The sequence below is a fragment of the Oryctolagus cuniculus genome, chromosome 12 (genome assembly GCF_051225735.1).
Source record: "Oryctolagus cuniculus isolate XC-2025 breed Fujian yellow rabbit chromosome 12, ASM5122573v1, whole genome shotgun sequence".
Taxonomy (NCBI): Eukaryota; Metazoa; Chordata; class Mammalia; order Lagomorpha; family Leporidae; genus Oryctolagus; species Oryctolagus cuniculus.
The window spans coordinates 85,125,883-85,152,066 of NC_142878.1; the positions used below are offsets into that span (position 1 = coordinate 85,125,883).

Here is a 26,184-nt window from a genome sequence, read left to right on the forward strand (position 1 = left end):
GTACTTAGATATCCCCAAAAATAAAATTATGTGTATAAAATTTCCATAAATAATTCAAGGTAACAGTATACTGATAAATAATTTGCTTATAGATCTCTACCAGTGTGTACACAGAGCAAATTTAAGTTAACATTTAACTTAATTAGACTCTCCTGAAAATAGTAACAATTTCATTGGACATTTCACTGAAATTTTTCTACCATTCACTAAGACCTTCTTCATTTGGATCTGTTTTAAAAAGTCTTTATTGTTTAAAATTTCATGTTCTTTTCACTTTTATACTTACATTCATTGAATCAAGATGTCCTTTAATTTCTACAACAGGCACCTTGTGGTACCAAGATGCAGCTAGATTCCGATTTACAGAAAACTCTAAGTTAGTTGGATGCAAGAGCTGAATATCAGGATGTGAGATGCCTGGCTGGATCACTGTCCTAAAGAAAAGCAAAAATAACAAACTTGCATAAATAAAGGGGGCAGATGAAATATTAAAAAATAAGGTCCAGTAGTTATTTTCTATTCTAAATATCTTATAACAGTGCTGCTTAAGTGATTTCAAAATTGAATTTACAAACAGCTTAATCTATAATCCACTAGCAAGGAAAGATTCAATTGTGTGATACTATAATGAATCATTAAGAAATTTTTTCATTAAAGAACAGACATGTGAAAAGTCAAATTTTTTAAAAAATGAATATATCTGAAAGGCAGATATATATATATATATGTATATGTAGGTATATATATATATATATATATATATAGAGAGAGAGAGAGAGAGAGAGAGAGAGAGAGAGAGAGAGAGGCTGCTGATTCAGTCCCCAAATGGCCACAACAGCCAAGGCTTGGCCAGGCCCAAGCCAGGAGCCAGGAGTCAACAGGGTCTCCAACGTGAGTGCAGGGACGCAAGCATTTGGGCCATCTTCTGCTGCTTTCCTAGGTACATTCGCAGAGAGCTGGACTGGAAGTGGAGCAGCCAGGACTAGACCTGGCGCTGACATGGAATGCGGCCACTGCAGGAAGCAGCTTAACCTTCCAGGCCACAGAGCTGGCCCCAAATAAATTTTAAAAGTAAATTATCAATGTAGAAGATATGGGAGAAATAATCAAATACAGTTGTTCAGGATCATAGCTTCTCAGGAATAACAAGAGGGTATTTCAAAAAATCTGTGGAAAGACAAATCAAAAGCTTGGGGGTAGGGTCAGATGCATCTGGTCTAATGGTTAAGATGTCCCTGACCCATATTAGCATCTGGGTTTATTTTACCCAAGTCTGGCTCTCAATTCCAGCTTCATAGGAGGTAGCAGGTAATGGCTGAAGTAACTGGGTTCCACTCCCACTGCAAACACAGAATGAATTCTCAGCTTCAGGCTTTGATCTGGCTCAGATCTGGCCACTGTGGGTATTTGGGGAGTGAACCAATGGATGAGACCTCTCTCTCTATCTCTCAAATAAATTTTAAAAAGAAAAAAAAAAGCTATAAAAGTTCACTTAGTTACAAAATAACTGTTTGAAGTGAATGCATAGCTTTTGTTCATAATACACTTTTTCTATGACCTTAGTGAAGGTCCCTCATACATGTGTCAGTACAAACACTAACGTAAACAACAGACATTGTGGCAAGGATGGTTAAGCCACTGCCTGCAACACCAGCACTCTGAAAAGGGAATGCCACATAGTCTCAGCTGCTCTGCTTCCAATCCAGCTTTCTCCTAATGCATACCCTGTGTAGCAATGGTGACAGCTCCAGTAACTGGCCCCCTGCGACTCATGTGGGAGACTCAGATGGAGTTCCTGGTTCCTGGCTTCGGCCTGGCCCAGCCCTGACTGTTGTGGAGTAAATCAGTGGATGGAAGATATCTCTCTCTCTCTCTCTCTCTCTCTCTCCCCTGTCTTATTGTCACTGTGTCTTTCAATTAATGGACCAATCAATACATCTTTAAAAGAAAACAATGGTGAGGTGAACAGTTAGCATTTCCTAAGGCATTTCATAACTCTTCTCCAAGATTATTTTCCGGACTTGCTATCATGATCATTACTTTTTTATTCTGGATAATGAAATATTAGATGGGCTAGACAGTGACTTTTAAATAAATTACATACACAGTACATGAATCACCTAGTGTGAGCACCTAAGGATATAACATTACCTATACAGGATTTCAATCAAGAATGTATAAGCTCAAAAAAAAAAAAAAAAAAAAAAGAATGTATAAGCTCAAAAAAACTAGGAAGAATCACTCAACAACTCAACAACTTGACTACAATGTTCAAACTGTCATTATTATGAGAGATTAAGGCTAAAGAGTAAGAGTGTATTAGTAAATAAATTCCCCTCAGTTGTACCAGAAACAGTTAAATGTCACTTGTGACCCTAGAAAGGGAGAGAAATTACAATATTGTTACACCTCATAAAATCTGAATACTGACTGAATGTTAAATAATACTATTAAACCAATAGTAAATTTCCAAAATTGAGGTTAATTTATGAAATTGATATCCTTTTTTTTTTTGACAGATAGATTTAGGCAGTGAGAGAGAGACAGAGTGAAAGGTCTTCCTTCCATTGGTTCACTCCCCAAATGGCTGCTACGGACGACACTGCGCCGATCTGAAGCCAGGAGCCAGGTGCTTCCTCCTGGTTTCCAATGCGGGTACAAGAGCCCAAGCATCTGGGCCATCCTCCACTGCCCTCCCGGGTCACAGCAGAGAGCTGGAATGGAAGAGGAGCAACTGGGACTAGAACCCGGCGCCCATATGGGATGCTGGCACCGCAGGCAGAGGATTAACCAAGTGAGCCACAATGCTGGCCCGATATTCTTTTTTTTAAGAAACAAGCTGAAGTATTTAAGAGCAAAAGATCAAGAAGTCTATTCTCAAATGGATGAGCAAAAAAAATGGTTTAAATAAAAACATGGGGGCTAGCGCTATGGCATAGTAGGCTAAGTTTCTGCCTGCAGCGCTGGCATCCCATATGGGCACCAGTTCAAGTCCTGGCTGCTCCTCTTCCGATCCCACTCCCTGCTAATAGCCTGGGAAAGCAGTAGCAAATGGCCCAAGTGCTCCTGGCTCCTGGCTTTGGCCTGGCCCAGCTCTAGCCACTGTGGCCACTTGGGGAGTGAACCACAGATGGAAGATCTTCCTCTCTGTCTCTCCATCTCTCTGTCTATAACTCTGCTTCTGAAATGAGTAAATCTTTACATAATATTAATATGGTTATACACAAATTAAAAGCAAATGTGAATAATCTAGATGAAAGTATGCACTGATGGTACTATTTCTGCAACTTTTCTGTAGGTATAAAATTTTCCAAATAAAGCTATTTTTTAAACAATTTTTAAAAATTATATGTTATACAAGTATTTTGGGTATGAATTTCAAAAGAAATTCATGAGAAATCTTAATATGAAACCCATAATTACTGAAAAAGCATACCTAGAAAGCTTAAGTTTTGTTAGCTGCACATCCATTTGATCAATTACTGGAGGATTCAAGGAGTCTTCACCAGAAACTAAACTGAACTTATTTTGAACCCGGATTAATCCAAGATCTACCACAACTGCATCAGTGGACATGGAAGACTGTGGGATGACTATCACTGGTGCTTTCAAGTCGATATTGATCAGAACACGAAAACTCCTCTGGGCAAGATCTTTCACACTTGTGGCAGCCTTTTCGGCCGCCTGGGCTGTGGCAGCACTCAGAGCCTCTTTGGCGGTCTGGAAATTGTTCAGGAAGTTCTGTGACACAAAACATCAAAGGAGAAATTCAACAGAAAACAGGCACATCAGTCATTAACAACACCTCTTTGCAAACATGCTAATTTTTTTCCAACAGGTAATTTTCAGCTGAGCCCTATTTTTCTTTTTCTTTTAAAAAAAAATTTATTGATTTACTTGAAAGAGTTACACAGTGAGAGAAGGAGAGGCAGAGAGAGAGAAAGATTTTCCATCTGCTGGTTTACTCCCCAGTTGGTCGCAACGGTCGAAACTGTGCCGATCCGAAGCCAGGAGCCAGGAGTTTCTTCCAAGTCTCCCATGTGGGTGCAAAGGCTCAAGCGCTTGGGCCATCTTCTACTGCTTTCCCAGGCCATAGCAGAGAGCTGGATCTGAAGTGGAGTATTCGGGACTCAAACCGGTGCCCATATGGGATGCTGGCACTGCAGGCAGTGGCTTTACCTGCTACGCCACAGTGACGGCACACCCCTATTTTTCTAATGTTAAGAAGGTATAACTGGGGCCGGCGCTGTGGCATAGTAGGCTAAGCTTCCACTTGTGGCACTGGCATCCCATATGTACACGGGTTCATAACCTGGCTACTTCTAATCCAGCTCTCTGATATGGCCTGGGAAAGCAGCAGAAGATAGACCAAGTGCTTGGTCCCTGCACCTGCACGGAAGACCTGGAAGAAGCTCCTAGCTCCTGGCTTCGGATAGGCCCAGCAGCTGCTGCAGCCATTTGGGGAGTGAACCAGCAGATGGACAATCTCTCTGTCTCTCCCTCTCTCTGTCAGTGCCTCTCAAATAAATAAATAAAATCTTTAAAAAAAAAAAGGTATGACTAACAATCCACCCATAGTTATGAGCACCCTGACCAGAGCTAATGTTATACGGCTAAGAAAAAGGAAAAAAAAACTGAACAAAATAATTTCAGTTCTAAACAAAAATTATTAAATTATTCAGATTTCGACTGTTAAAGGCATCTGACTTGTACATTCATGCATAAATACCATATCAAAACCATGCCCAGACTAACTTCTAAACATTTTTACATTTATAGTCATAATTATCAGACTTAAATATTTCTAAATTCAAAAATCAATACACAAACAGTGATTTTACCAGGAGTGACATAAGAAATTTATGCAGATAGACGATCTGGATACAGCCAACATTCAGGGACACCACACCATCCACTTTGGACATGTCACTATAGGACTCTCCCTCAGTAGCATCTGGATACAAATCCAAGTTAAAACGAAAAACTTCATTCCCCATTATGGACACAGCCTGAAAAAGAGAGATCTGAATGTATCTTATCCAAGAAGCTAAAGATAAAACACAATTTCCTTAGAAAAGAGTTTATATTTATAACCTTAAAAGAAATATTTTTCTACTAAAATATATTTTTGATTTTTAATAAAATATATTTTAAAGCAGAATCTCAGATTCACTCATCAAAAACTATGAAGTGTTCACCATCACTTACTTTTTTATGAACTGTCTTAGGATCAACATCTGTGACAATAATATTTTCCAGTCTGGCAAACAGTGACTGTTTCCTTGACTGAAGAGAAAGGGAGGAATCGAGGCCTGGGGGAAAAAATGGTATTATTTCAAAACTTATATATATCTACCTGATCACAGTAAGCTGGTAAAGACAGGTCTGAGGAAACAGAGGTAAGTTTCCTCTTACTATTAGTAGCTTTTGCCTAAAAGAATATACTGAGTTCAGTGGTTTTGTTCTTTATTATAAGGCTGCTTTTCATAAAGTATAAGTAAAGAAAGACAAAACTATAGTGTATACATACATGTACAACTATGTATAAATATATAAAGGTGAAAAATAAATAGAAAAAATGGGTGAATAAATGCATATTTACAGAGTTTCACATGCATTCTGGATTGCCACTTATCCCAGCCCATCAGCAGCATTCCTACACTGACATGAGTACCCTTCTCCCTCACAGACAACTCTTGCAATAGCAGTGTCTGTGTGGGTTCAACTGCATGATCAGACTATCACATCTCAGACATCCACATCTCAGAGAAGAGCGCATGCAGTCCCAGGGTGTCCTTCTAGTTTTCAGAGCCAAGAGCCCTCCATTTATATATTCCTTAGTGCTGCAGAAAAGCAAAGCCTGTCTTTTGACCAATTTTTAGTAGTGTCAGAACTTTTTACCTTGAATCTTGATTTCAGCAATGCTATTCTTTTCATCACAAACAATGACACAGAAAGCGTTCAACTTGGCAAACAGCCTGAAGCCAATCAAGTCAGTGTCTTTAGAGGATACAATCACTAAAAATAAAACAAAGCATTCTATCACAGAGAAAATCTAAACTCTACTACTAAAGATTTCTTCCCTTTATTAAGTGAATCCTAATTCTATTAAATCATCATAAAATTCTCAAACTCTGAAAGATACCAAATACTTTTTCCTCTCTATACATTTTCTTTTTTTGTTTTGTTTGTATTTTCTTTTTATTTTTTTTCTTTTTTCTTTTCTTTTTGTTACTCTCTATACATTTTCACATTTTTAATAGTGAGGTTCTAATTTGAAAGCAAGAAAAAAAAAACACTATAAATAAAGAAGGTAAGATAAGAACACTGAAGCTCAGGTAAGTGAATAAAGAGCCCAAGGTCACACAGCTTAAGGAGCAAGGCCAGGATCTGAAATGACTTCTTTCTGACCCAAAATCTAGGTTCCTGGCCAAAGAGGTGCTATCCCAAGCCTCTGCCTTCATGCCCTGGGTCTTGATTTCTTGTATAAAATAAGAAGAGGGGCCGGCATGGTGGCGTAGCTAGTAAAGCCACCGCCTGCAGTGCCGGCATCCCATATGGGCGCCAGTTCAAGTCTTGGCTGTTCCACTTCCAATCCAGCTCTCTGCTATGGCCTGGGAAAATAGTGGAAGATGGCCCAAATTCTTGGGCCTCTGAATCAGCACGGGAGACCCAGAGGAGGCTCCTGGCTCCTGGCTTCAGACTGGCACAGCTCTGGCCAATTGGGGAGTGAACCAGTGGATGGAAGATCTCTCTCTCTCTCTCTGCCTCTCCTACACTCTAACTCTGACTTTCAAACAAATAAATAATCTTAAAAAATAAGTAAGTAAGTAAGAGGGAGGATCAAGCTCTCTGTGGAACCCTTCAGGAGCCACTGAGATGAGAGGTCTTCTTCCCCTGTCACCTGCCTACCATCCCCCACCACCAACAAAACAAGAAGCAAAATAAACATTTTTAAAAACAACAGTATCAATTACAAATCTGCCTTACATATCAGGCTTCCTTACGCAATTTAACTTGAAGAAAAGGGAGGAAGGGAGAGGGTACCATTTAAGTGACTGAATCTTACAATCTCTAAGATTCCTAGTTTAGGTCTAAAATGCTGAAACCCTTGCAAACCAACAACAAAGCACTTTTCACACCTTTCTGCAGAGTTGAACTTGTTTGTTTCCCAGTCGGAATCTGTACCTCCTTGGCAACATCTGTGTTTTGATCATCCGATGGAAAAATGGCTGTCAGGTAATTAATTGAAGAGAGAAGAGCTTGTGTTTGCAGCAGCAAATTTAAAGATGAAAAGGTCACCTAAGCATGTTTTAGAAAGAAAATTAGTCTTCCTTGGTGAATCAGAACCTGTAATCTTTATGATAAACCCAAAAGGTTCCCAGTTTGGTTGGCATCAGTGCTTTCTACCACTTGGAAGGAAGAGGAGGAAGAAAGTGCCACAACCCTTCAATAGGGAATATGCAGAGAGTGAATCACAAAGCCACACTTCAGCAACACAGCAGAGTATCACAGGACCTTGATCACTCCATTTACAAGCATAATGATCACGGAGCACATGAACATACTTCCAAAAGTTCTTGCAAAATGAATTAAAATATAAGTTTCCTTCAGTGCAAAGTTTGAAGTCTTTGCATAATTTTTTCACGACATGCATCTTCCACAAACTTTTTGAACACCTATCATATGATCTCAAAAACAAGATCTCAAAAATTTTCTGCACCAAAATAAACTTCTCTTCCAATTTCATTTTCCAAGACCTTTTTTAGGTTCTCTTGCATACTCTGCTTCTCAGTCATTTCATTATTTTACATACATATGGCTTCCTTGATCTTTAGTAAACTGTTTACTATGACTATCTAAAACACATAAGTCAGAACTGAAGTTCCAGGGGCCAGCACTGTGGTAAATATGCCAACTGAGATGCCAGCATCCCATATGGGCAATGATTCAAGTCCTGGCTACTCCACTTCCGATATAGCTTCCTGCTATAGGCGTCAAAGCAGCAGAGGATGGCTCGAGTACTTGGGCCCCTACACCCTCGTGGGAGACCTGGAAGAAGCTCCTGGGTCCTGGCTTCAGTCTGGCCCAGCCCTGGCCATTGAGGACACATGGGGAGTGAATCAGTGATAGAAGATCTCTCTCTCTCTCTCTCTCTCTCTCTCTCTGTAGCTCTGCCTTTCAAATAAATAAAATAAATATTTTTTTAAAAATGAAGTTCCAGAGCCATGATGTCTAGAAATGATTTGGCATTCGTGAATTTAAAATATAAAAAGCATAATTAAGAGAGAGTTATCATTTACAAAATGATCTTCTAAAAACAAACACAGAATGTGCTAGTAAAACTTAGAGGAAGAAAGTACTATTTTTTTACAAAAAAAAAAAAAAGACTAAAAAGCTAAGATAGCAACACAAATTGCTTTCAAGAATGTGTTTTTTCTAAACACTCAACATCACTAATCATCAGGGAAACACAAATCAAAACCCAACAAGGTATCATCTGACCCCAGTAAGAATGACTATTATCAAAAGAAAATCAAATGGTCAGTGCTGTGGCATAGCAGGTGAAGCCACATTGCCTGCAGTGCTGGCATCCCATATGGGCTCCGGTTCGAGACCCCGCTGCTCCACTTTCAATCCAACTCTCTTGGGAAAGCAGTAGAAGATGGCTCAAGTGCTTGGGCCCCTGTATCCACATGACCCCGAAGAAGCTCCTCACTCCTGGCTTCGGACCAGCCCAGCTCTGGCCATTGCAACCATTTAGGGAGTGAAACCAGTGGATGGAAGACTTTTCTCGCTCTCTCTCTCTCTCTGCCTCTGTTTCTCTGTAACTCTGCCTTTCAAATAAATAAATAAATCTTTAAAAAAAAAAAAAAAAGCCGGCGCCGTGGCTCAATAGGCTAATCCTCCACCTTGCGGCGCCGGCACACCGGGTTCTAGTCCCGGTCGGGGCGCCGGATTCTGTCCCGGTTGCCCCTCTTCCAGGCCAGCTCTCTGCTATGGCCAGGGAGTGCAGTGGAGGATGGCCCAGGTGCTTGGGCCCTGCACCCCATGGGAGACCAGGAAAAGCACCTGAATCCTGGCTCCTGCCATCGGATCAGCGCGGTGCGCCAGCTGCAGCGGCAGCCATTGGAGGGTGAACCAACGGCAAAAGGAAGACCTTTCTCTCTCTGTCTCTTTCTCTCACTGTCCACTCTGCCTGTCAAAAATTAAAAAAAAAAAATGAACAAAAAGCAAATACTGCCAAGAATTTGGGAAAAAAACAAAACTTTCATACATTGTTGGTAGGAATGCAAAGTAGTACAGCCATTTTGGGAAGAACTACGGGAGTTCCTCAAAATATTAGAAACAGAACTGCCATATGACCCAGAAATCTCACTACTGGGTATGGATCCAAAGGAAAAGAAAGGAAATTGGTACACTGAAGACATACCTACGTACAAATGTTTATCACAGTACTATTCACAGTAGTCAGGATAAGCAAAAAACCTAGGTATCCATCGACAGCAGAACAGACAGATAAAGAAAATATAGCATATATACACAATGGGATATTAATCAGCCATAAGAAAGAATACAATTCTATCATTTGCAGCAATATGGAACTGGAACTGGAAAATATGGATGGAACTGGAAAACATTATGTTAAATTAAATAAGTTGGGTATAGAAAGACAAATACTGCATGTTCTCACTTATATAAGGAAGCAAAAAGTCAACCAACAGAAGAACTGAGTAGTAGTTACTAGAACCTGAGAAGGGTGTCAGGGAGAAGGGGTAAGAGGGAGGATGACTAACAGGTACGGGAGTGTGGCTGGACCAGAGTAACCCCTCATAATGTCATAGAACAAAGCAGGTAACTATGCTCAAAAACACTGATGACTTCACAATATCTAGTAGAGAAAATTTTTAATGCTCCCACCACAAAGAAATAACATCTGAGGTAATGGATATGCCAGTTAGTCTGATGCAGCCATTACATATCACATGCAGACACTGAAATGTTACATTGTGCCCCATAAATATGTGCTGTTACTATGTGATAATTAAAAATCTTTAAAATGGGCTGCTAATAGAAAATTAAAAGAAAAAATATCTGTTATAGAAAATAATTTTTCATTTTTCTCAAAATACTAAATGTACATAAAAATCTGTAACAAGGAAACTTCACAATAGTACACTATTCTCCCACCCCTCAAAAGTGTCACCTAAAGCTCATCTCTCCCATTTTATTTTTAATGTAACCCACAAGTACCCTTTGACTCTTCTTGCTCTGTGCTACTACCAAAGCAGCATGGCTTCAAAGTACTCAGCATTGCTCCTGGTTATTTTACATAATTTTTTTAACTCCTGCATTACATGATGATATCTGCTTTATTTAGAACTCTGTTAGATCTTTGTAAATCAACGTTCCTTTGCCTATAGCATTCCCTTATTTAATATAATTTCTTACCTTAAATGTTTGTTCTGTTTTTTCAAAAGTAGTTTGAAAACTGGGTCCATTCTTATCAGCCTGAAAAAAGAAACAAAAGTTCTAAAGAGGGAATCATGTCAAGCACTTATTTGTGATCTCTGCTTAATTTATTCATATTTGAGTATAATGCATTTTTATATACATCCCATATTTAAATTATGTTCACTGGTTTAATGTCACATTTAAATAACTTATTTATTACAAGAGTCCCAAGGCATTCTCTTCAAATATGAGAGAATATTCACTTATGAGAAACGAATTTAGGCATCAGAAGGGTAAACTCAGAAGCTTAGGAGCTATAATCCAGTTAATCCATCACCCAACACTGCAATGTTGTCTATGTTGTCTGGCACATGTATTTTTTGCTATCTTCAATGAAAAAAACCTCATTTTCTTATAAACTCAATCTTTTGAGAATCTGGATCTAAAGAGATCTCTTTAAAGAGATCAAAAATTGACTTCCCACGGAGAAGGCGCTGTGATGTAGCAGCTTAAGTCAAAGTCTGGGATGTGCCCATCTCTAGTTAGAGTGTGACTCCACCTCTAACCCCACTTCCTGCTAATGCATCCTGGGACTCAGCAGCTGGCTCAAGTGCTTGGGCCCTGCCACCCAACTGGGAACCTCAGATGGAATTCCAGGGTCCTGGCTTTGCCCTTTCCCAGCTCTGGCTCTCTGGGAATTTGGGAGTGAAACAGTAGATTTTAAAAACCTTTCTCTCTCTCTCTCTGCTTTTCAAAAAATTGAAAATCAACATTTTCAAAACTCTCTCTCTCATCATAACAACACATAGTTCTAGTTCTGTACTTCGGGAACGCAGTAAATGCTAACTACAAAGATGCACCCCTGTGAGAAATCTGACCTGAATAATTCCCATGCCACTCTAACCCCATATGGTTTTGTGCCTTTCTGCAGTCAAAAATCAATCACATCTCTTTTTTTTAATTAATTAATTTATTTGAAAGGCAGAGTGGGGAGAGAGAGAGAGAGAGAGAGAGAGAGCGAGCTAGACAGACCCAAAGAGAGAGAGATTTTCTGCCTATTGGTTCACTCCCCAAATGGCCATCCGAAGCCAGGATTGGATCTAGGAACTCTATCCAGTTCTCCATGTCAATGGCAAAGGCCCAAATACTTGAGCCATCTTTGGCTGCTTCCCAGAAGCATTAACAGGGAGACAGACTAGAAGTGGAGCAGCTGGGACAGGAATTGGCACTCATATGAGATGCCACCACTGCTGGTTGCAGCTTAACCACTGCACCACAATGCCAGCCCCTCACATTATATTGAATTTCTTTTTTCTTGTCTATCTCCCTACTGAATTTCCTTGAGAACAAGGAATATTTTTTCATCTCTGTATCCCAAGTACCTAGCACTACAGGCATGTTTGGTCAATGATTAAACAACTGATCTTGAATGAAGCTAAACAGTATCAGCTCCCTCAGCATTTCTCATGTATTTTTGAGTTCCTTCTCATTCCCAACAGTTCTCTTATGAATCTGATCCAATTTGGCCTTTCCAGTTTGATGCAGGATACTCAAAACACATCACCTATATATGTAAGTGTGTATATATATAAATGTATAGACAGAGAGACAGAGAGAGAGAGAGACATGTGAATATGCCTAAGAAGATGGAAGCAGCTCCTACTTCATCCCAGGTTTCAATTTCTGGGGACAAGAACTTAGTGGCTTTTTAACAGAACTGTACTCAGGTGAAAAAGAAAGGAGGTGTACAAATGGACAAAGAAATACTAGATATCCTGACAGTTAAAATCTGTGACACATATCTAGAAACTGTAGTAATATACTGCTAACTTCTATTTTCCAGGAGTATAGTTCAAAGATTATAATAAATATAACTATTGTCCTTACCTTAATATATTCTACTTTTAAAAGATCTAGTCCAGGCTTATCAGAAGAGCTTATCAAGTGAAGAGGCTTCTTTTTGGATCCTAGATTAAAGAAAAACAGGAAAAAAGTGTATTTTAAATAAATTATTCTTAAACTTTTGGAATTTTCAAGGTACTTTTATATTTTTAAATAATTACTAATTAAGCTCTGATAGAATATCTGTACATATTTTCATGGCTATTAAATACTATGGCCAACATTGCTGAAGGCATAAACCATTCTAAACCTCTGCCCAAAGCACCCAAATGTGCATATTTGTATTCATATGATTTCATATCTATATTCAAAAATAATCAAAAATTTTATAAGTACTTGTAAAGCCATCTGTGCATTTGTAGGAGAGTTTGAAAGACTAAAAGTCTAACAATCAGGAAGTATGAATTCTAATTAATCTCCACCCTTACCAAAAACTAATTAATTTAAATTTTTAACAAGGAAGTGAGATTAGGAAAATCTCTAATATCCTGTTGAATTCCAAAATTCCACAATTTATTTTATTTACATTAAAGAATTTAAATAAATTTCCTTTATTTTGACAGAGTGGCATCTTACACGGAAACAAAAGTTCATTTTTAAGGGAGAAAAATTGTTAAGCCTCTTTTTAACTGAAAAACAGCAGACACCACCAAATGCCCTCTATGAAGGTTTGTGCATGTACCAAGAAATCTCTAAGAGCTGAGGAGGAAGAAGTTACTTCTTCATCATTTCATCCTTATCATTTGCAAGTCTGTAACTCTGGCATCTGAAGTACCTCAAAATTTTCCCTTGACCTGCAAGGGCATAACCTTCCCTAAATGAAAAAAATAGTCTAGAAAGTTGATTATTTATATTTTTCCTCAACACAGTAACATGAACTCTACTTTAACACAGTACCTACAGAAAATTACTAACATATAAAATATTGTTTTTCTTCTAAACTATGGTATTTTTCATTTCAATTATGAAAAAATACAAAACATAGGTTTTCATATTTGACTAAAAGCACTAAAAATATTAGGAATTTTAATCAGTATAGATTCATCAATCTCTTCAAGTCTCAAGTATCTGAGGCACACAAGATAGACACTGATATGAATAAACTACAAAAACTTTTAAGAGTTAATTTTACATTTTCCATTTTTATTTTTATAACCTGGTGCTTCTTGTTACATACAAACACTATTTAATAGAAAGAACAAGGCCTTTAACGTCAGAAGTCCAGAGAGAGAATCTCGGTTTGGCCATTCACAAGATTCACAATACTGAGTAAGCCACTTAATGTCTTTATTTCATTGTTCTTTTATAGGCTAGAAATAGCACTACCTACATCAAAGCAATTTATACGGAATGTAAGAAGCAACAGAGCATACTAGTTGAGTGTAAAGAAACCTAGGGTTACACTTCAAGGGTTTTCAAATAGCTTACTAGTTGTGCAACCATGGGTACATCATAACAATCCATATCTTTGTTTATGTATATGTAAACTGGAGACAATAATACTGCCTACTTCACAGTATTGTTGTAAAGAGTAAATGAAGGGCTGGCATTGTGACAGGGGATTAAGCTGCTGGGTGTAATACTGGCATCTCATATGGGCCCCGTTTCATGCCCCAGCTGTTCCACTTCTGATCCAGCTCCCTGCCAATGGCCTGGGAACAGCAGTGAAAGATGTTCCAAGTGTTTAGGCACCTGTTGTCAGGTGAGAGAGACCTGGATGGAGTTTCCAGTTCCTGGTTTCAGCCTGACTCAAGCCATTTAGAGAGTGAACCAGAAGATGGACTATTTGTGTCACTCTCTCTAACTCTGCCATTCAAATAAATAAGTGAATCCTTAAAAAAAAATGCTCAGGCTAGCACCATGGCTCACTTGGCTAACCCTCCGCCTGTGGCGCCAGCATCCCATATGGGCACCGGATCTATTCCCGGCTGCTCCTCTTCCAGTCCAGCTCTCTGCTGTGGCCCCGGAGGGCAGTGGAGAATGGCTCAAGTGCTTGGGTCCCTGCACCTGCAGGAAGACCGGGAGGAAGTACCTGGCTCCTGGCTGCAGATCAGCGAAGCGCCGGCCATAGGCCGTAGCGGCCATTAGGGGAGTGAACAAACGGAAGGAAGACCTTTGGCTCTGTCTCTCTCTCACTGTCTATAACTCTCTCTCTGTTCTCTCTCTCTCTGTCTAACTCTGCCTGGCAAAAAAAAAAAAAAAAATCTTCATCCACAAGACAAAAAATAAGACATCAACCCTGCTTCATGAATCAAGTATAAACCATTTAAAAATTAACAAAATAAAAATTAAGCAAGTTATCTGAAAAGTGCTTCAACAGTGTCAGCTATCACTTATTACAAACATGACTGTGAGAGTGCCACTTTAACTCCAGAGTGCCACTTTAACTACTAGTTACTTTTGTATTTTTCACAGCAATTACCTTGAATTTCATGATAATCCAAGCTAATTTTCTTTAAATAAGATACTGCAGTTAAGTCGAAGGTTCTCACTGTAGCCTCTGTTCCTAACTGAGTAACATTAAATACTAGAATGGTATCTTCTTCTTTCTGTTGTTTAGTAAATTCCAAAATGACCTAAAAGAGTAAGCACAGCCAATGAAAAGCTGGTAGGAAGTCTGCATCACATTGAAAATGACAGAAACAGAATCTTTGTCCATACATATCACCAGGCAAATCTGATTAGAAATTATCACCTCAAATTCTGTCACTGAGAATATAACACATTGATAAGACAGTTGAAATTTATCATCCATTATTGATTTACTTTAATTTACTAAATAATTTACTAAATTCTTTAATTTAGTAAATTTACAAAAAAGAAATGTAGGAGTTCTTCCTTAATATGATTTTCTTAAACCTATATCCAAAACAAAAATCCTGACCTGTAATGATAGAATCATTCCCATCAAAGTAAAAAGACAAGAATATTTACTGTCATACCACCATTTACATTAGTTCTAGAAATGATGAACAACATATTTAGCCAATAAAAAATAAAACACATATGTAGCAATGTTTAGAAGAGGTAAATTCTTCAATATTCCTATTAAAAGATGTAGGCTTAGGGTGGACGGCGTGGTGCAGCAGGTGAAGCCACCTCTTGTCAGAGTGCCTGCAACTTCCTGCCAATGTTCCCGGAAAGTAGCAGATGATGGCTAAAGTATTTTCGTCCCTGCCACCCATACAGAAGACCCAAAAGGAGGTCCCAGCTCCTGGCTTGAGCCTGACTGTTGCAGACCTCTGGGAAACAAGCCAGGGGATGGAAGACTTCTCTGTCTTGCCCTCTCTTTCTCTGCCTTTCAAGTAAGTAACTAGATAAATAAATAACAATTTTTAAGAAGAGAAAGAGGCTTTATCCCAACCCTTTGAGTCTGGGCAGCCTTGTGAATGCTTTAATCAATAATCAACCCCAGTGTCCATCATCAAATGAAGTCACGGATGACGAAAATGTGGCAGTTACACACACACAATGGAATATTACTTGGTTATTTAAAAAATTGTAATTCTAACATTTGTGGAAAAATGGTTGATTGTTAGATATCAAGTTGAACAAGCCAGACATAAGCAATTACTGCCATGTTTCCCCTTACATGTAATTTAAATTTTTTAAAAAATCAAAAAAAAAAGGCCGGCACTGCGGCTCAATAGGCTAATCCTCCACCTTGTGGCCCCAGCACACTGGGTTCTAGTGCCGGTCGGGGCGCCGGATTCTGTCACGGTTGCTCCTCTTCCAGGCCAGCTCTCTGCTGTGGCCCAGGAGTGCAGTGGAGGATGGCCCAAGTACTTGGGCCCTGCACCCCATGGGAGACCAGGAAAAGCACCTGGCTCCTGCCATCGGATCAGCGCGGTGCGCTGGCCACAGCGCACCGGCCACGGCGGCCATTGGAGGGTGAACCAACGGCAAAGGAAGACCTTTCTCTCTGTCTCTCTCTCTCACTGTCCACTCTGCCTGTCAAAAAAAAAAAAAAAAATCAAAAAAAGAAAGAAATGCCTAAGTGTCAGTTTTGCTGCAAACAGTGTTTGTCAAACTCTGTTATAAACCTTTGTCAAACAAATTAATAGGAGTTACACAGCACTAGTTGTAATGGTTTTGTGACTATGTTAAAAGTTATTTTCTATAAAGTTGAACATCTTTTCATTTGATTATTGTTTATAGCCCTTGCTTATTTTTCTGCTGAACTACACAGTCATTTTAATTTTATTGGTTTTTTTTGTTTTTTTTTTTTTTGACAGGTGGAGTTAGAGAGAGAGAGACAGAGAGAAAGGTCTTCCTTCCGTTGGTTCACCCCCCAAATGGCTGCCACGGCCAGCGTGCTGCACTGATGCAAAGCCAGGAGCCAGGTGCTTCCTCCTGGTCTCCCATGTGGGTGCAGGGCCCAAGGACCTGGGCCATCCTCCACTGCCTTCCCTGGTAGTAGAGCATTAAGACTTTGAGTATAAATTTTAAAATATCTCAAAAATAAAATATTAAGTTGAAAAAAAAGAAGAGTACAGAGGAAGTGATACAAAATGAATTCTGATCGCAGACACAACCATGAAACTCTTACTGGCAATGTTCAGAGAATGCTAACCGCCGTGCAAAAAGCTCAACTATGCTAAGACTATCCTCCTGGGAAGGTGGGTGTCTAAGACAAGGGTCCCAGCTCAGCTCCTAATCAATTATCAGCATCAAATACCAGCTTCAAGAGTGCGCCACCACAGGCGCTATCAGACGTCAGATGACTGCAGTCCCAGTCAACAAAGCACTCCAATCAAATGGAAGACTTCACACAAAATTATCCAGTTTGGCCCTTCCAGAATTCATAATCCACAAATTGGGAACAAAACAGAACAGTCATTTTAAGCTACTAAGTTTTAGGTAACTTGATAAGGAGCAATAGTAGCCAGAACAACACAAATACTGAAAAAAAAAAATTAGTATTATTAACAGATGTTATAAACCAATGGTATCAACTGAAAAATAAGGTATTAAGCACAAAACTGATGTACACAAAAAGTTTTGCAAAAATACAATGTTTAAGATGAAAGTAATGAAACAATATAGTAATAAATAAAAACCATGGGTAGATACCTTTTCTGACAGAGAATTTTCTAAACACATACTGACCCCATAGTGTATTTTTATAAGAGATGCCTTAGCCTTAACATAGCCATGATACTAGGCCTCAGTAGCATGTACAATAGAGGGTTGCAAAAAACCCAAAGGGGCCGGCACCACGGCTCAATAGGCTAATCCTCCACCTGTGGCGCCGGCACACCGGGTTCTAGTCCCAGTCGGGGCACCAGATTCTGTCCCGGTTGCCCCTCTTCCAGGCCAGCTCTCTGCTGTGGCCCGGGAAGGCAGTGGAGGATGGCCCAAGTGCTTGGGCCCTGCACCCCATGGGAGACCAGGAGAAGCACCTGGCTCCTGGCTTCAGATCAGTGCGATGCACCAGCCACAGTGCGCCGGCTGCGGCGGCCATTGGAGGGTGAACCAACGGCAAAAGGAAGACCTTTCTCTGTCTCTCTCACTGTCCACTCTGCCTGTCAAAAATAAATAAATAGATAAAAATTTAAAAAATAAACCCAAAGGAGGTCAACTTCCCAATTTGCTTTGCAAACCCTCACCAATTGTTATCTTTGTAAGCTTCAGCAATTCTGTAATCTGTAACCACTGCATGCCTGTTACACAGCGCTCTCCTGTCTCAGTCCCGGGAGTCCTGAAGATACCATGATGTAACTCCCCTTCTGTCCTAGCCCTGCCCAGCAACACCCACTACTGTTATTTCTCCAGCACCAGCCTTAGACACCATGCTGGGTTTAGATCATACTTCCCAAGTTTCCCAACCAATGAGAAACTTGGGGAAGGGACCCCTGCATGCCAGGGATAAAAGGAGCTGGTCACTGCTCTCAAGTCCGGGTGCATCCCTCATGTTTCTGAGTCCAACCATTGGTGGGTAGGTAGTCTCAGGCTGGTTTATCGATAACACATATTGTAACTAGGACATAAAGAAAAAACTGAAAAACTGCACTGCAGAAATGTTTAAAACACAGAATGGCAAAAAATAAAATCACTTTGGGAAAAATACTTCCAAAGCTCTACTATTTTTTCCTTCAATGGTTTTGATTGCTTTCTACCTCACTTCATTCATTCAACACTCAATAAAATATTTACTGGGCATTATCTACCATGAACCAGGCTATGCCAGCAACTTAGGATCCTAAAGTGACCAGTGCAGAGAGGGTCCTTGTCCTCATGAACTTTACGTTAGAAGGAGAGTTGGGAAAAGTGAATGTTGCTATCTTAACATTGGGTGGTCAGGACCTTCCAAGACAGTATGTGAGCAAATACTGAAGGAGGTAAAAAATAAAATAAAATCAAGCTATGTAGGACAAGAGTGTTCCAGGCAAAGGAAAAGGGAACACAAAGAATGTGCTCTTCTGTGAGGTGGGCATTTAGCCTACTGGTTAAGACTGCTGCATCCCACAGTGGAGTACCTGGGTTCAGTACCACACACTGACTCCTGATTCCAGCTTCCTATTAATGTGGACTCTGGGAGGCAGCAGTAACAGCTCAAGCAACTGAGTTTCTTCCACTCACATGGAGAGCCTGGATAGCACTCCTGGCTTCAGCCAAGCCCAGCAGCAAAAAAAAAGATGCTGCAGTATCTGAGGAGTGAATCAGCAGATATGAGCCTCTGTTTCTGTCTCTCAAATACATGCAAATTAAAAAAAAAAAAAAGGATACGCTTCAGTCTGTGTAAGAAAGAACAAAAGTATAAACTCTGTGAGGCAAGAACTTTGCTCATTTGATGTTTTCCAGAAACCAAAATAACATTGGTTATACTTAAGAAATAAATGAAGATTAGAATACAGTGAGCAAGGCAGGGAAGAACTGAAGATAAATCCAGCCACATGGGGTGACCCCTGTAAAGCCTTGTAGTACATGAGACGATTCAGTCTGAGCAAGATATCAAGCCAGTGGAAGGTTCTGAACAGAAGAGTGACATGATCTGACTTTTACTTTAAAAAGATCACTTCAGCCACTATATGAAGAACTGAGCACCAGAGGAAAGCAGACAGGAGTTGAGACAAGAGATGATGATGACTTGGGCAGTACAGCTGCAGTGAGGAGAAAAACAATCGTCTGAATGTATTCTGAAGTTAAGAGTCAAGTTATTGGTATTTTGTATGGAAGTACGAAAGAGAGAGAAAAATCAAAGACAGTAAGGTAGAAAACATACCTTTCTTTAAAAAAAACAGTAATACTTAGATTTCTACATACAATTCAAATATGGAACTTCTGGCTTTGTATTTTTAGGATAAGCTCTCACTTTAGGATATTAATCAATAAAGAACATCTCTACTTTCTATCTTTTCCATTTTATTATCAAGGAAATACATATTTATTATAGAAATTTCAGAATACATGGAAAAACTAACAGATAAAAATAAAAACCTGTAATGACATCACCTAAACACTGCCATCTGCCAAAGAAGCATATACTTAGTATTATTTTTCCCAAATAATGATATATCATAAATGTCTCTCCATGTTTATTTTTATGTGGCTTTTTTATTTATATAAAGACAACAGATTTCATATCTTTTACATACACAACATTAAGCACACAATGATAATTCCCACTCTCCCATCCTCCTTTCTCTTTTTTTCCTTTTAAATTTTTTGATAATATATTTTCAATTTACTTTAATCAAAGGCTTAATCCTAAATTAAATAAAGTATTCAACAGTATAAGGTAGAAAGACCATTATTCTGCAGGAGTATAGCCAAGACCTATTAACAATCAAATCTCAAGACATCAATTTCACTTATATACCTGTGACTTTCAAAACCTATAGGGAGTGTGTTGGAAATTTAAGTTATTCACATTTTTCCAATCTTAAAACATGACAATCAGCAATATTATTTAGCTTGGAAGTAGAAGTTATTTAAAAATTTAAGTAATTACATCACATAAATATTCTGTAGAAAATCAAATCCTAAATAAGAGTCTTGAGCTCTTCTAAAATATATTAGATATACCACAGATCATTCTTGTGTGAGTTTTTAAGAAATAACATTGAATATTTTAAAAATGCTGTGTGTATGTGTGCATACATGTGCATGCATGTTTGTATGTTCTGGGGAGTAGAGAAGACACCATTCCACAGTTTCAATATACTTAACATTTGAGTCTAGCTGGTCTTAGTTTATAAGACAATAGCAACAGAATGTATTTAGGAGCAAAAAATGTACATACTTCTCTAATTTCAAACTTGAGTAGAAGATTAATGAGCTCTTCATTTGGGACCTCTGTAGCTTTTTTCAGTTCTGATACCTTCATACTTTTACCAGTCTGTAATTCTCCATCTTCAGCATCAAAATATTCATCCTCAGAATCTAAAGGAAAAAGACATTCATTTCACCTCAGACAATGTCCAAGGAAAACTACGTAAGGCACTCAAAACTAAATCTCCCAAGACTAAATGCACTTATAATATATATAATTCTCATATTGAAAATCAGGACAGTTTCAATGTTTTCTTTACAAAATCCCATAAAGTGATGCAAGATGGCACGTAATAATCAAATTTAAAATCAAACTGCAAGGCTGGTGCTGTGGCTTAGTGGATAAAGCTGCCGCCTGCAGTGCCAGCATCTCATACGGGCACCGGTTCAAGTCCCGGCCGCTCCACTTCCAATCCAGCTCTCTGCTATGGCCTGGGAAAGCAGTGGAATATGGCCCAAGTGCTTGGGCCTCTGCACCCATATGGGAGACCCAGAGGAAGCTCCTGGGTCCTAGCTTCAGATCAGCCCTGTGGCGTACCTGGTAAAAGCAGTCACCTGTGGTACCAGCATCCCATATGGGTTTCGGTCAAGACCTGGCTGCTCCACTTCCAATCCAGCTCTCTGCTGTGGTCTGGGAGGGCAGTGGAAATGGCCCAAGTGCTTGGGCCCCTAAGCCCATGTGAGAAACCCAGAGGCGGCTCCTGGCTCCTGGCTTTGGATCAGCGCAGCTCTGGCCATTATGGCCATTTGGGGAGTGAACCAGTGGATGGAAGAATCAATCAATGAATCTATCTCTCTCTCTTCTCTCTCTCTCTCTCTCTCTCTCTGCCTCTCCTTCTCTGTAACTCTGCCTTTCAAATAAATAAATAAATCTTTTTAAAAAATCAAACTGTACTATTCTTTTTTTTTTTTTTTGATGATTCTGACTTTTTCACTTTCCTTCATCCATTCAGTATTCAATTAAAGATAATTCTGGGCATCAGCTACCATGCCTCAGGCTGTGTCAGCCATTAAGGACACCAGAAGCGCCAGGAATGGCATGGTCTTGTCCTCGGGGAGTTTATACAGTAGCTCAAAATCAAGAGATCTGTTAGGCCAGAGCTACAGAAAAGGATCACATGCAGACTGGCAGGCTGAGGCACAAGAGTAGCTTATTCAGAATATCAAGTAAGCACTGCCAACAACAAAAATCCCTCATTTATCCAGTAAAGAAACAGAGTTAAGAAAGGTAAGTGACCGAAGGCACACTGCTGCTTGGGTAGTACAACAAGAACTAGAACCAGTAAGTCACTATTATATTTTCACAAATTCTTTATTTTTTTAAATCTTTCTTCCACATGATAATACACAGGCTTGGTTTCACAGTATTTTATACCCTTACCTGATTCCACTCCCTCTAGTAATAGTGAAGCACCAAGTAAACTTTTGGTCCCACCTGAAATAACAGGAATTGATGATACCTAGCAAAGAACACAAAAATATTTCTTCAAAACACTGACTTAGCAGGATTCAGTGCACACCAAAGAAAGAAAAATCAAAAAGTAACAGAGCACAGAGATATGGAAAGCCACATACACAAAGAATGCAACAAAACACATTATGGAATTCACTAACTCAGCCACTAACAGGTGGTTGAGATTTCAAAATTATTAAGATTATTATTCTTTCAAGGACAAAACTATGTACAACTCTAGTAGGGAAGTCTATTTATCACTGCATGTCATTTAGTTGTTGTCTATTACAATGTTAAAGCACACATTTATTACAGGGTCCCAGGAAATGATGTCAAATGATGTCACCAGTTGGCTCTCTCAAATTTCACTTCAAAGTAAGTGGAAATCCAACATTTCTTTTATGCTATAAACATCATTCCAATTAATGTGAGCTAGAACATTTAAGTCTAACATATAAAAAATTTTATAACAACTTTTACTTACTTTTTAAAAAGAATTTATTTCTAGTTTTATTTAAAAGAAACTTTATAAATCTGAAAGACATATTCCTTTCATTTCTCTATTTTTGGTTCATTAAGCTTACCTTAAAACTGACTTTCTACCACCAGTCTAAAACAGTAGTGGAAAGAAAAGATTAAGCATTTTCACTATATCCATTTACCTGTCTCTCTGAAGGCTGGATAGATGATTTCTGTGGCAAAGGTATACTGTTAACCAAACACAGCATATCTTTCATCTTCTGGTCAGAAATTCTCACGTGCATCAAAGGAAGTCCCCCTGATACTTTAAACCTAAAAAAAAAAAAAAATCAACTGGATAAGTTTTTAATAAGGTCAGCTTCTCCATACTCTTGTTATAGAGGGGTAAGGGACTGGAGGAAAAAATGACACTGTAAAGGGTAAGTACTATGGACGTGTTTAAATTTAATCAAACTAATGTTTCATTCCTAAACCATGCTCAAGGAACTGCAAGAGTGTCAAGGTAATTTAAATGTATTCTCAATCAGCCAGATCTTTTTTTTTAATTTTCTTTTTTACTTTTTCTTTAAAGTTTATTCTTATTTATTCTAAAGGCAGAACAACAGAAAGACAGAGAGAGAGAGGGGGGCCAGCGCTGTGGCATAGCGGAAAAGGCCAAATGGGTGCCGGTTCAAGTCTCAGCTGCTCCACTTCCGATCCAGCTCTCTGCTATGGCCTGGGAAAGCAGTAGAGGACGGCCTCTGCACCCATGTGAGAAGACCTGTAGGAAGCTCCTGGCTTCAGATAGGCACAACGCTGCCCATTGCAGCCAACTGGGGAGTGAACCATCGGATGGAAGACCTCTCTCTCTCTTTGCCTCTCCTTCTCTCTGTAACTCTGATTTTCAAATAAATAAATAAATATTAAAAAGAGAGCGAGAAGGAGAGAGAGCTTCCATCCATTCTTCATTCCCCAAATGCCTGAAATCCAGGACTTGACAAGGCCAAAGCCAGGAACCAGGAACTCCATTTGGGTCTTCCTCCTGGGTCGCAGAAACCCAAGCAATACAGCCATCATCTGTGGCTTCCCAGGGTGCGCATTAGCAGGAAGTTGGATTGGAGGTAGGAATGGATCCCAGATATTCTGAAATGAGATCTAGGTGGTTTAACCTACTTGACCACAATGCCCACCCCTCAAATCTTTTTAAGTTAACTATGTTTTATTTTAAAACACTCCAAACACAAATCTCTACATTTTAAAACCAAAAATACTATATATACTTTATTTCCTGTTATCAAAGATTTATATTATAAACATCAGCATATCCACCTCAGCATTCTCTATCCATGCTTTTTCTGTGTATAAAGCCTTTAACAGCACCTGACACAAATCTGTTTATTTTATTTTCTTCTGATGAAAATACAAGCTCTGGAGCCAGCACTGTGGCACAGCAGGTTAAAACCCTGGTCTACAGTGCCTGCATCCCTTATGGGCATCGGTTTGTGTCCCAGCTGCTCCACTTCCTATACAGCTCCCTGCTAATGTGCCTGGGAAAGCAGCAGAGGATGGCCCAAATGCTGGGCCCCTGCATACATGTGAAGGCCCAGAAGAAGTTTCTGGCTCTTGGCTTCAAATTGGCTCAGCTCCAGCCATTGCAGCCTTTTGAGGAATGAACCAGCAGATGAAAGACCTCTCTCTTTCTGTTTCTACCTCTCCCTATAAATTTGTCTTTCAAATAAATAAGTCAGAGAGAAAGAAAGAGAAAGAAAGAAAGAAAGAAAGAAAGAACACAAGCTCCGTGAAATCCTGATTTTCTGCTGAATCACCAATCTACTTTCATCAGTCATTTACTTTTTAGAAGCTGCTTTATTCTGCTTCCCCACCCAAAGTAACTGCCCCAGGTTTGTTGGTAACCATTTACTGCTCATAAAGCTCTTTCAAATGGGTATCAACAGCTCAAGCTGACAGAGGACTACCTGTCAGACAGGCTCTAGGACATGGTTAAACAGTATCTGGGGAAATTAAAAGCACTAAGTGCCTATATCAGAAACAGAGAAAGGTCTCAAATCAATGACCTCAGCTTGCACCTTAAACTAGGAATGGAAAGTAAATGAAATCCAAAGTAAAGAAAAAGAATGAATGAGACTGGAAACCACAAAATAAAAAATAAAAACCAGAAACACAAAAGAAAATAACTGAAACCAAAAGCTGGTTCTCTTTTAGAAGGTCAACAAAATCAATAAACTGCTTATCAGCCTAATTCAAGTAAAAAAGAAAAACAGCACAAAAAACAAACATCAGGAGTAAGAGAACTTTGTTACAGGTTTTTCAGGACTCAGACAGGTAATCACGAAACACTATGAACAACTTTATGCCACTATACTCAACAACTAAGATGGACAAATTTCCTGAAATAAACAACCATTCAAAATAAATATATTCAAAGCACTTGAAACATGCAAACCACCACTCAAAAGAAGAAACCATCAGAATAGCTCTCCATCAATTACAGAAACTGAATTTGTGGTTAATAACGCTTTCAAAAATAAATTAATAAGCTAATGAGTTCCAGGCCCAGATGGCTTCTTTGCAAGTGAATTCTATGCACATTTATGGAAAAAATAATACCAATTTTACATAACATCTTCCAAGTTGCCAACATTACTCTGATACCAAAATAAGAAAAAATAAGGGCCAGATCCAAGATGTCTAAATAGGAAAAAGACATTCTGATTTCGGCCAAGGGAAAATAACAGAAGAGAAGTGGAGTGACTGAATTACCAGGGGAGAGGTGGAGAAAAATTTGTAGAGGAAGTTCTATGGAAAGGAGAGAGATACCATGCAGCAGCATGGACAGTACGAACACAGCAGGGAGCCAGGGCACCCCCAGCGACTCCGGCAGCAGGGAGCTAGAGGACATGCCATCTTCTTGCAGCAAGCACACATCTGTAGATAGTCACTGAAGGAGCAGACACCCCACTAAGCCACAGAGGCATATTTCAAAGAAAAAAGTCATCAGAGGAGAAACAAATGCCTAGAAATAAACGCAAGAAATGTAAGAAACACAAACAAGGAAGACAATATGACTCCCTAAAAGGAACACAACACCACCTCAATGTTAGAATGGGAAGACAAGACATTGATGAAATGCCTGAAAAGGAATTCAAAAGAATGATCGTAAGATTACTCAAGGGGCCAGCATTGCAGCATAGCAGATTAAGCCACCTCCTGCAACACCAGCATCCCAAATAGGCGCCAGTTCAAGACCTGGTTGATCCACTTCCAATCCAGCTCCCTGCTAATGTGCCTGGGAAAGCAGCAGACGATGGCCCAAGAGGTTGGGCCCCTGCACCCACGTGGGAGATCCAGAAGAAGCTCCTGACTCCGTGGCTTAGGCCTGGCCCAGCCCCGGCTGCAGAAGCCACTTGAGGAGTGAACCAGCAGATAGATGATTGATCCACCTCTCTATTTTTCTGTCTCTCATCCTCTTTCAAATAAATTAACAAATCTTTAAAAAGATAAAAATAAAAAATAAACAAATAAAAGATTACTAAAAAACACAGAGAAGCAAACACATGAGATAAAGAAATCCATACATGATATGGATGAAAAATATTGTTGGGAGATAGAGGTACTGAAAA

At 39.3% G+C, this 26,184-nt stretch overlaps 1 protein-coding gene across 5 annotated transcripts in view; it reads right to left on the bottom strand.

Annotated features, from left to right (window-relative positions):
* The window catches only part of VPS13C (vacuolar protein sorting 13 homolog C), a 207,616-nt gene that overhangs the window by 111,874 nt on the left and 69,558 nt on the right, over positions 1–26,184 (bottom strand). For all 5 annotated transcript variants that reach the window (XR_007910408.3, XM_051822342.3, XM_051822343.3 and 2 more), the window contains 12 exons: positions 22,747–22,876; positions 22,013–22,091; positions 20,603–20,742; positions 14,780–14,933; positions 12,343–12,422; positions 10,453–10,512; positions 7,143–7,302; positions 5,902–6,018; positions 5,209–5,312; positions 4,842–5,009; positions 3,437–3,741; positions 287–434 (listed from right to left, as the gene is read on the bottom strand). Coding sequence is in view for 4 of the 5 variants with exons in the window: in XM_051822342.3 (XP_051678302.3) it covers positions 287–434; positions 3,437–3,741; positions 4,842–5,009; positions 5,209–5,312; positions 5,902–6,018; positions 7,143–7,302; positions 10,453–10,512; positions 12,343–12,422; positions 14,780–14,933; positions 20,603–20,742; positions 22,013–22,091; positions 22,747–22,876 (1,645 nt within the window). In the remaining variant the exon portion in view is untranslated. The remainder of the gene's footprint in view (positions 1–286; positions 435–3,436; positions 3,742–4,841; positions 5,010–5,208; positions 5,313–5,901; positions 6,019–7,142; positions 7,303–10,452; positions 10,513–12,342; positions 12,423–14,779; positions 14,934–20,602; positions 20,743–22,012; positions 22,092–22,746; positions 22,877–26,184) is intronic.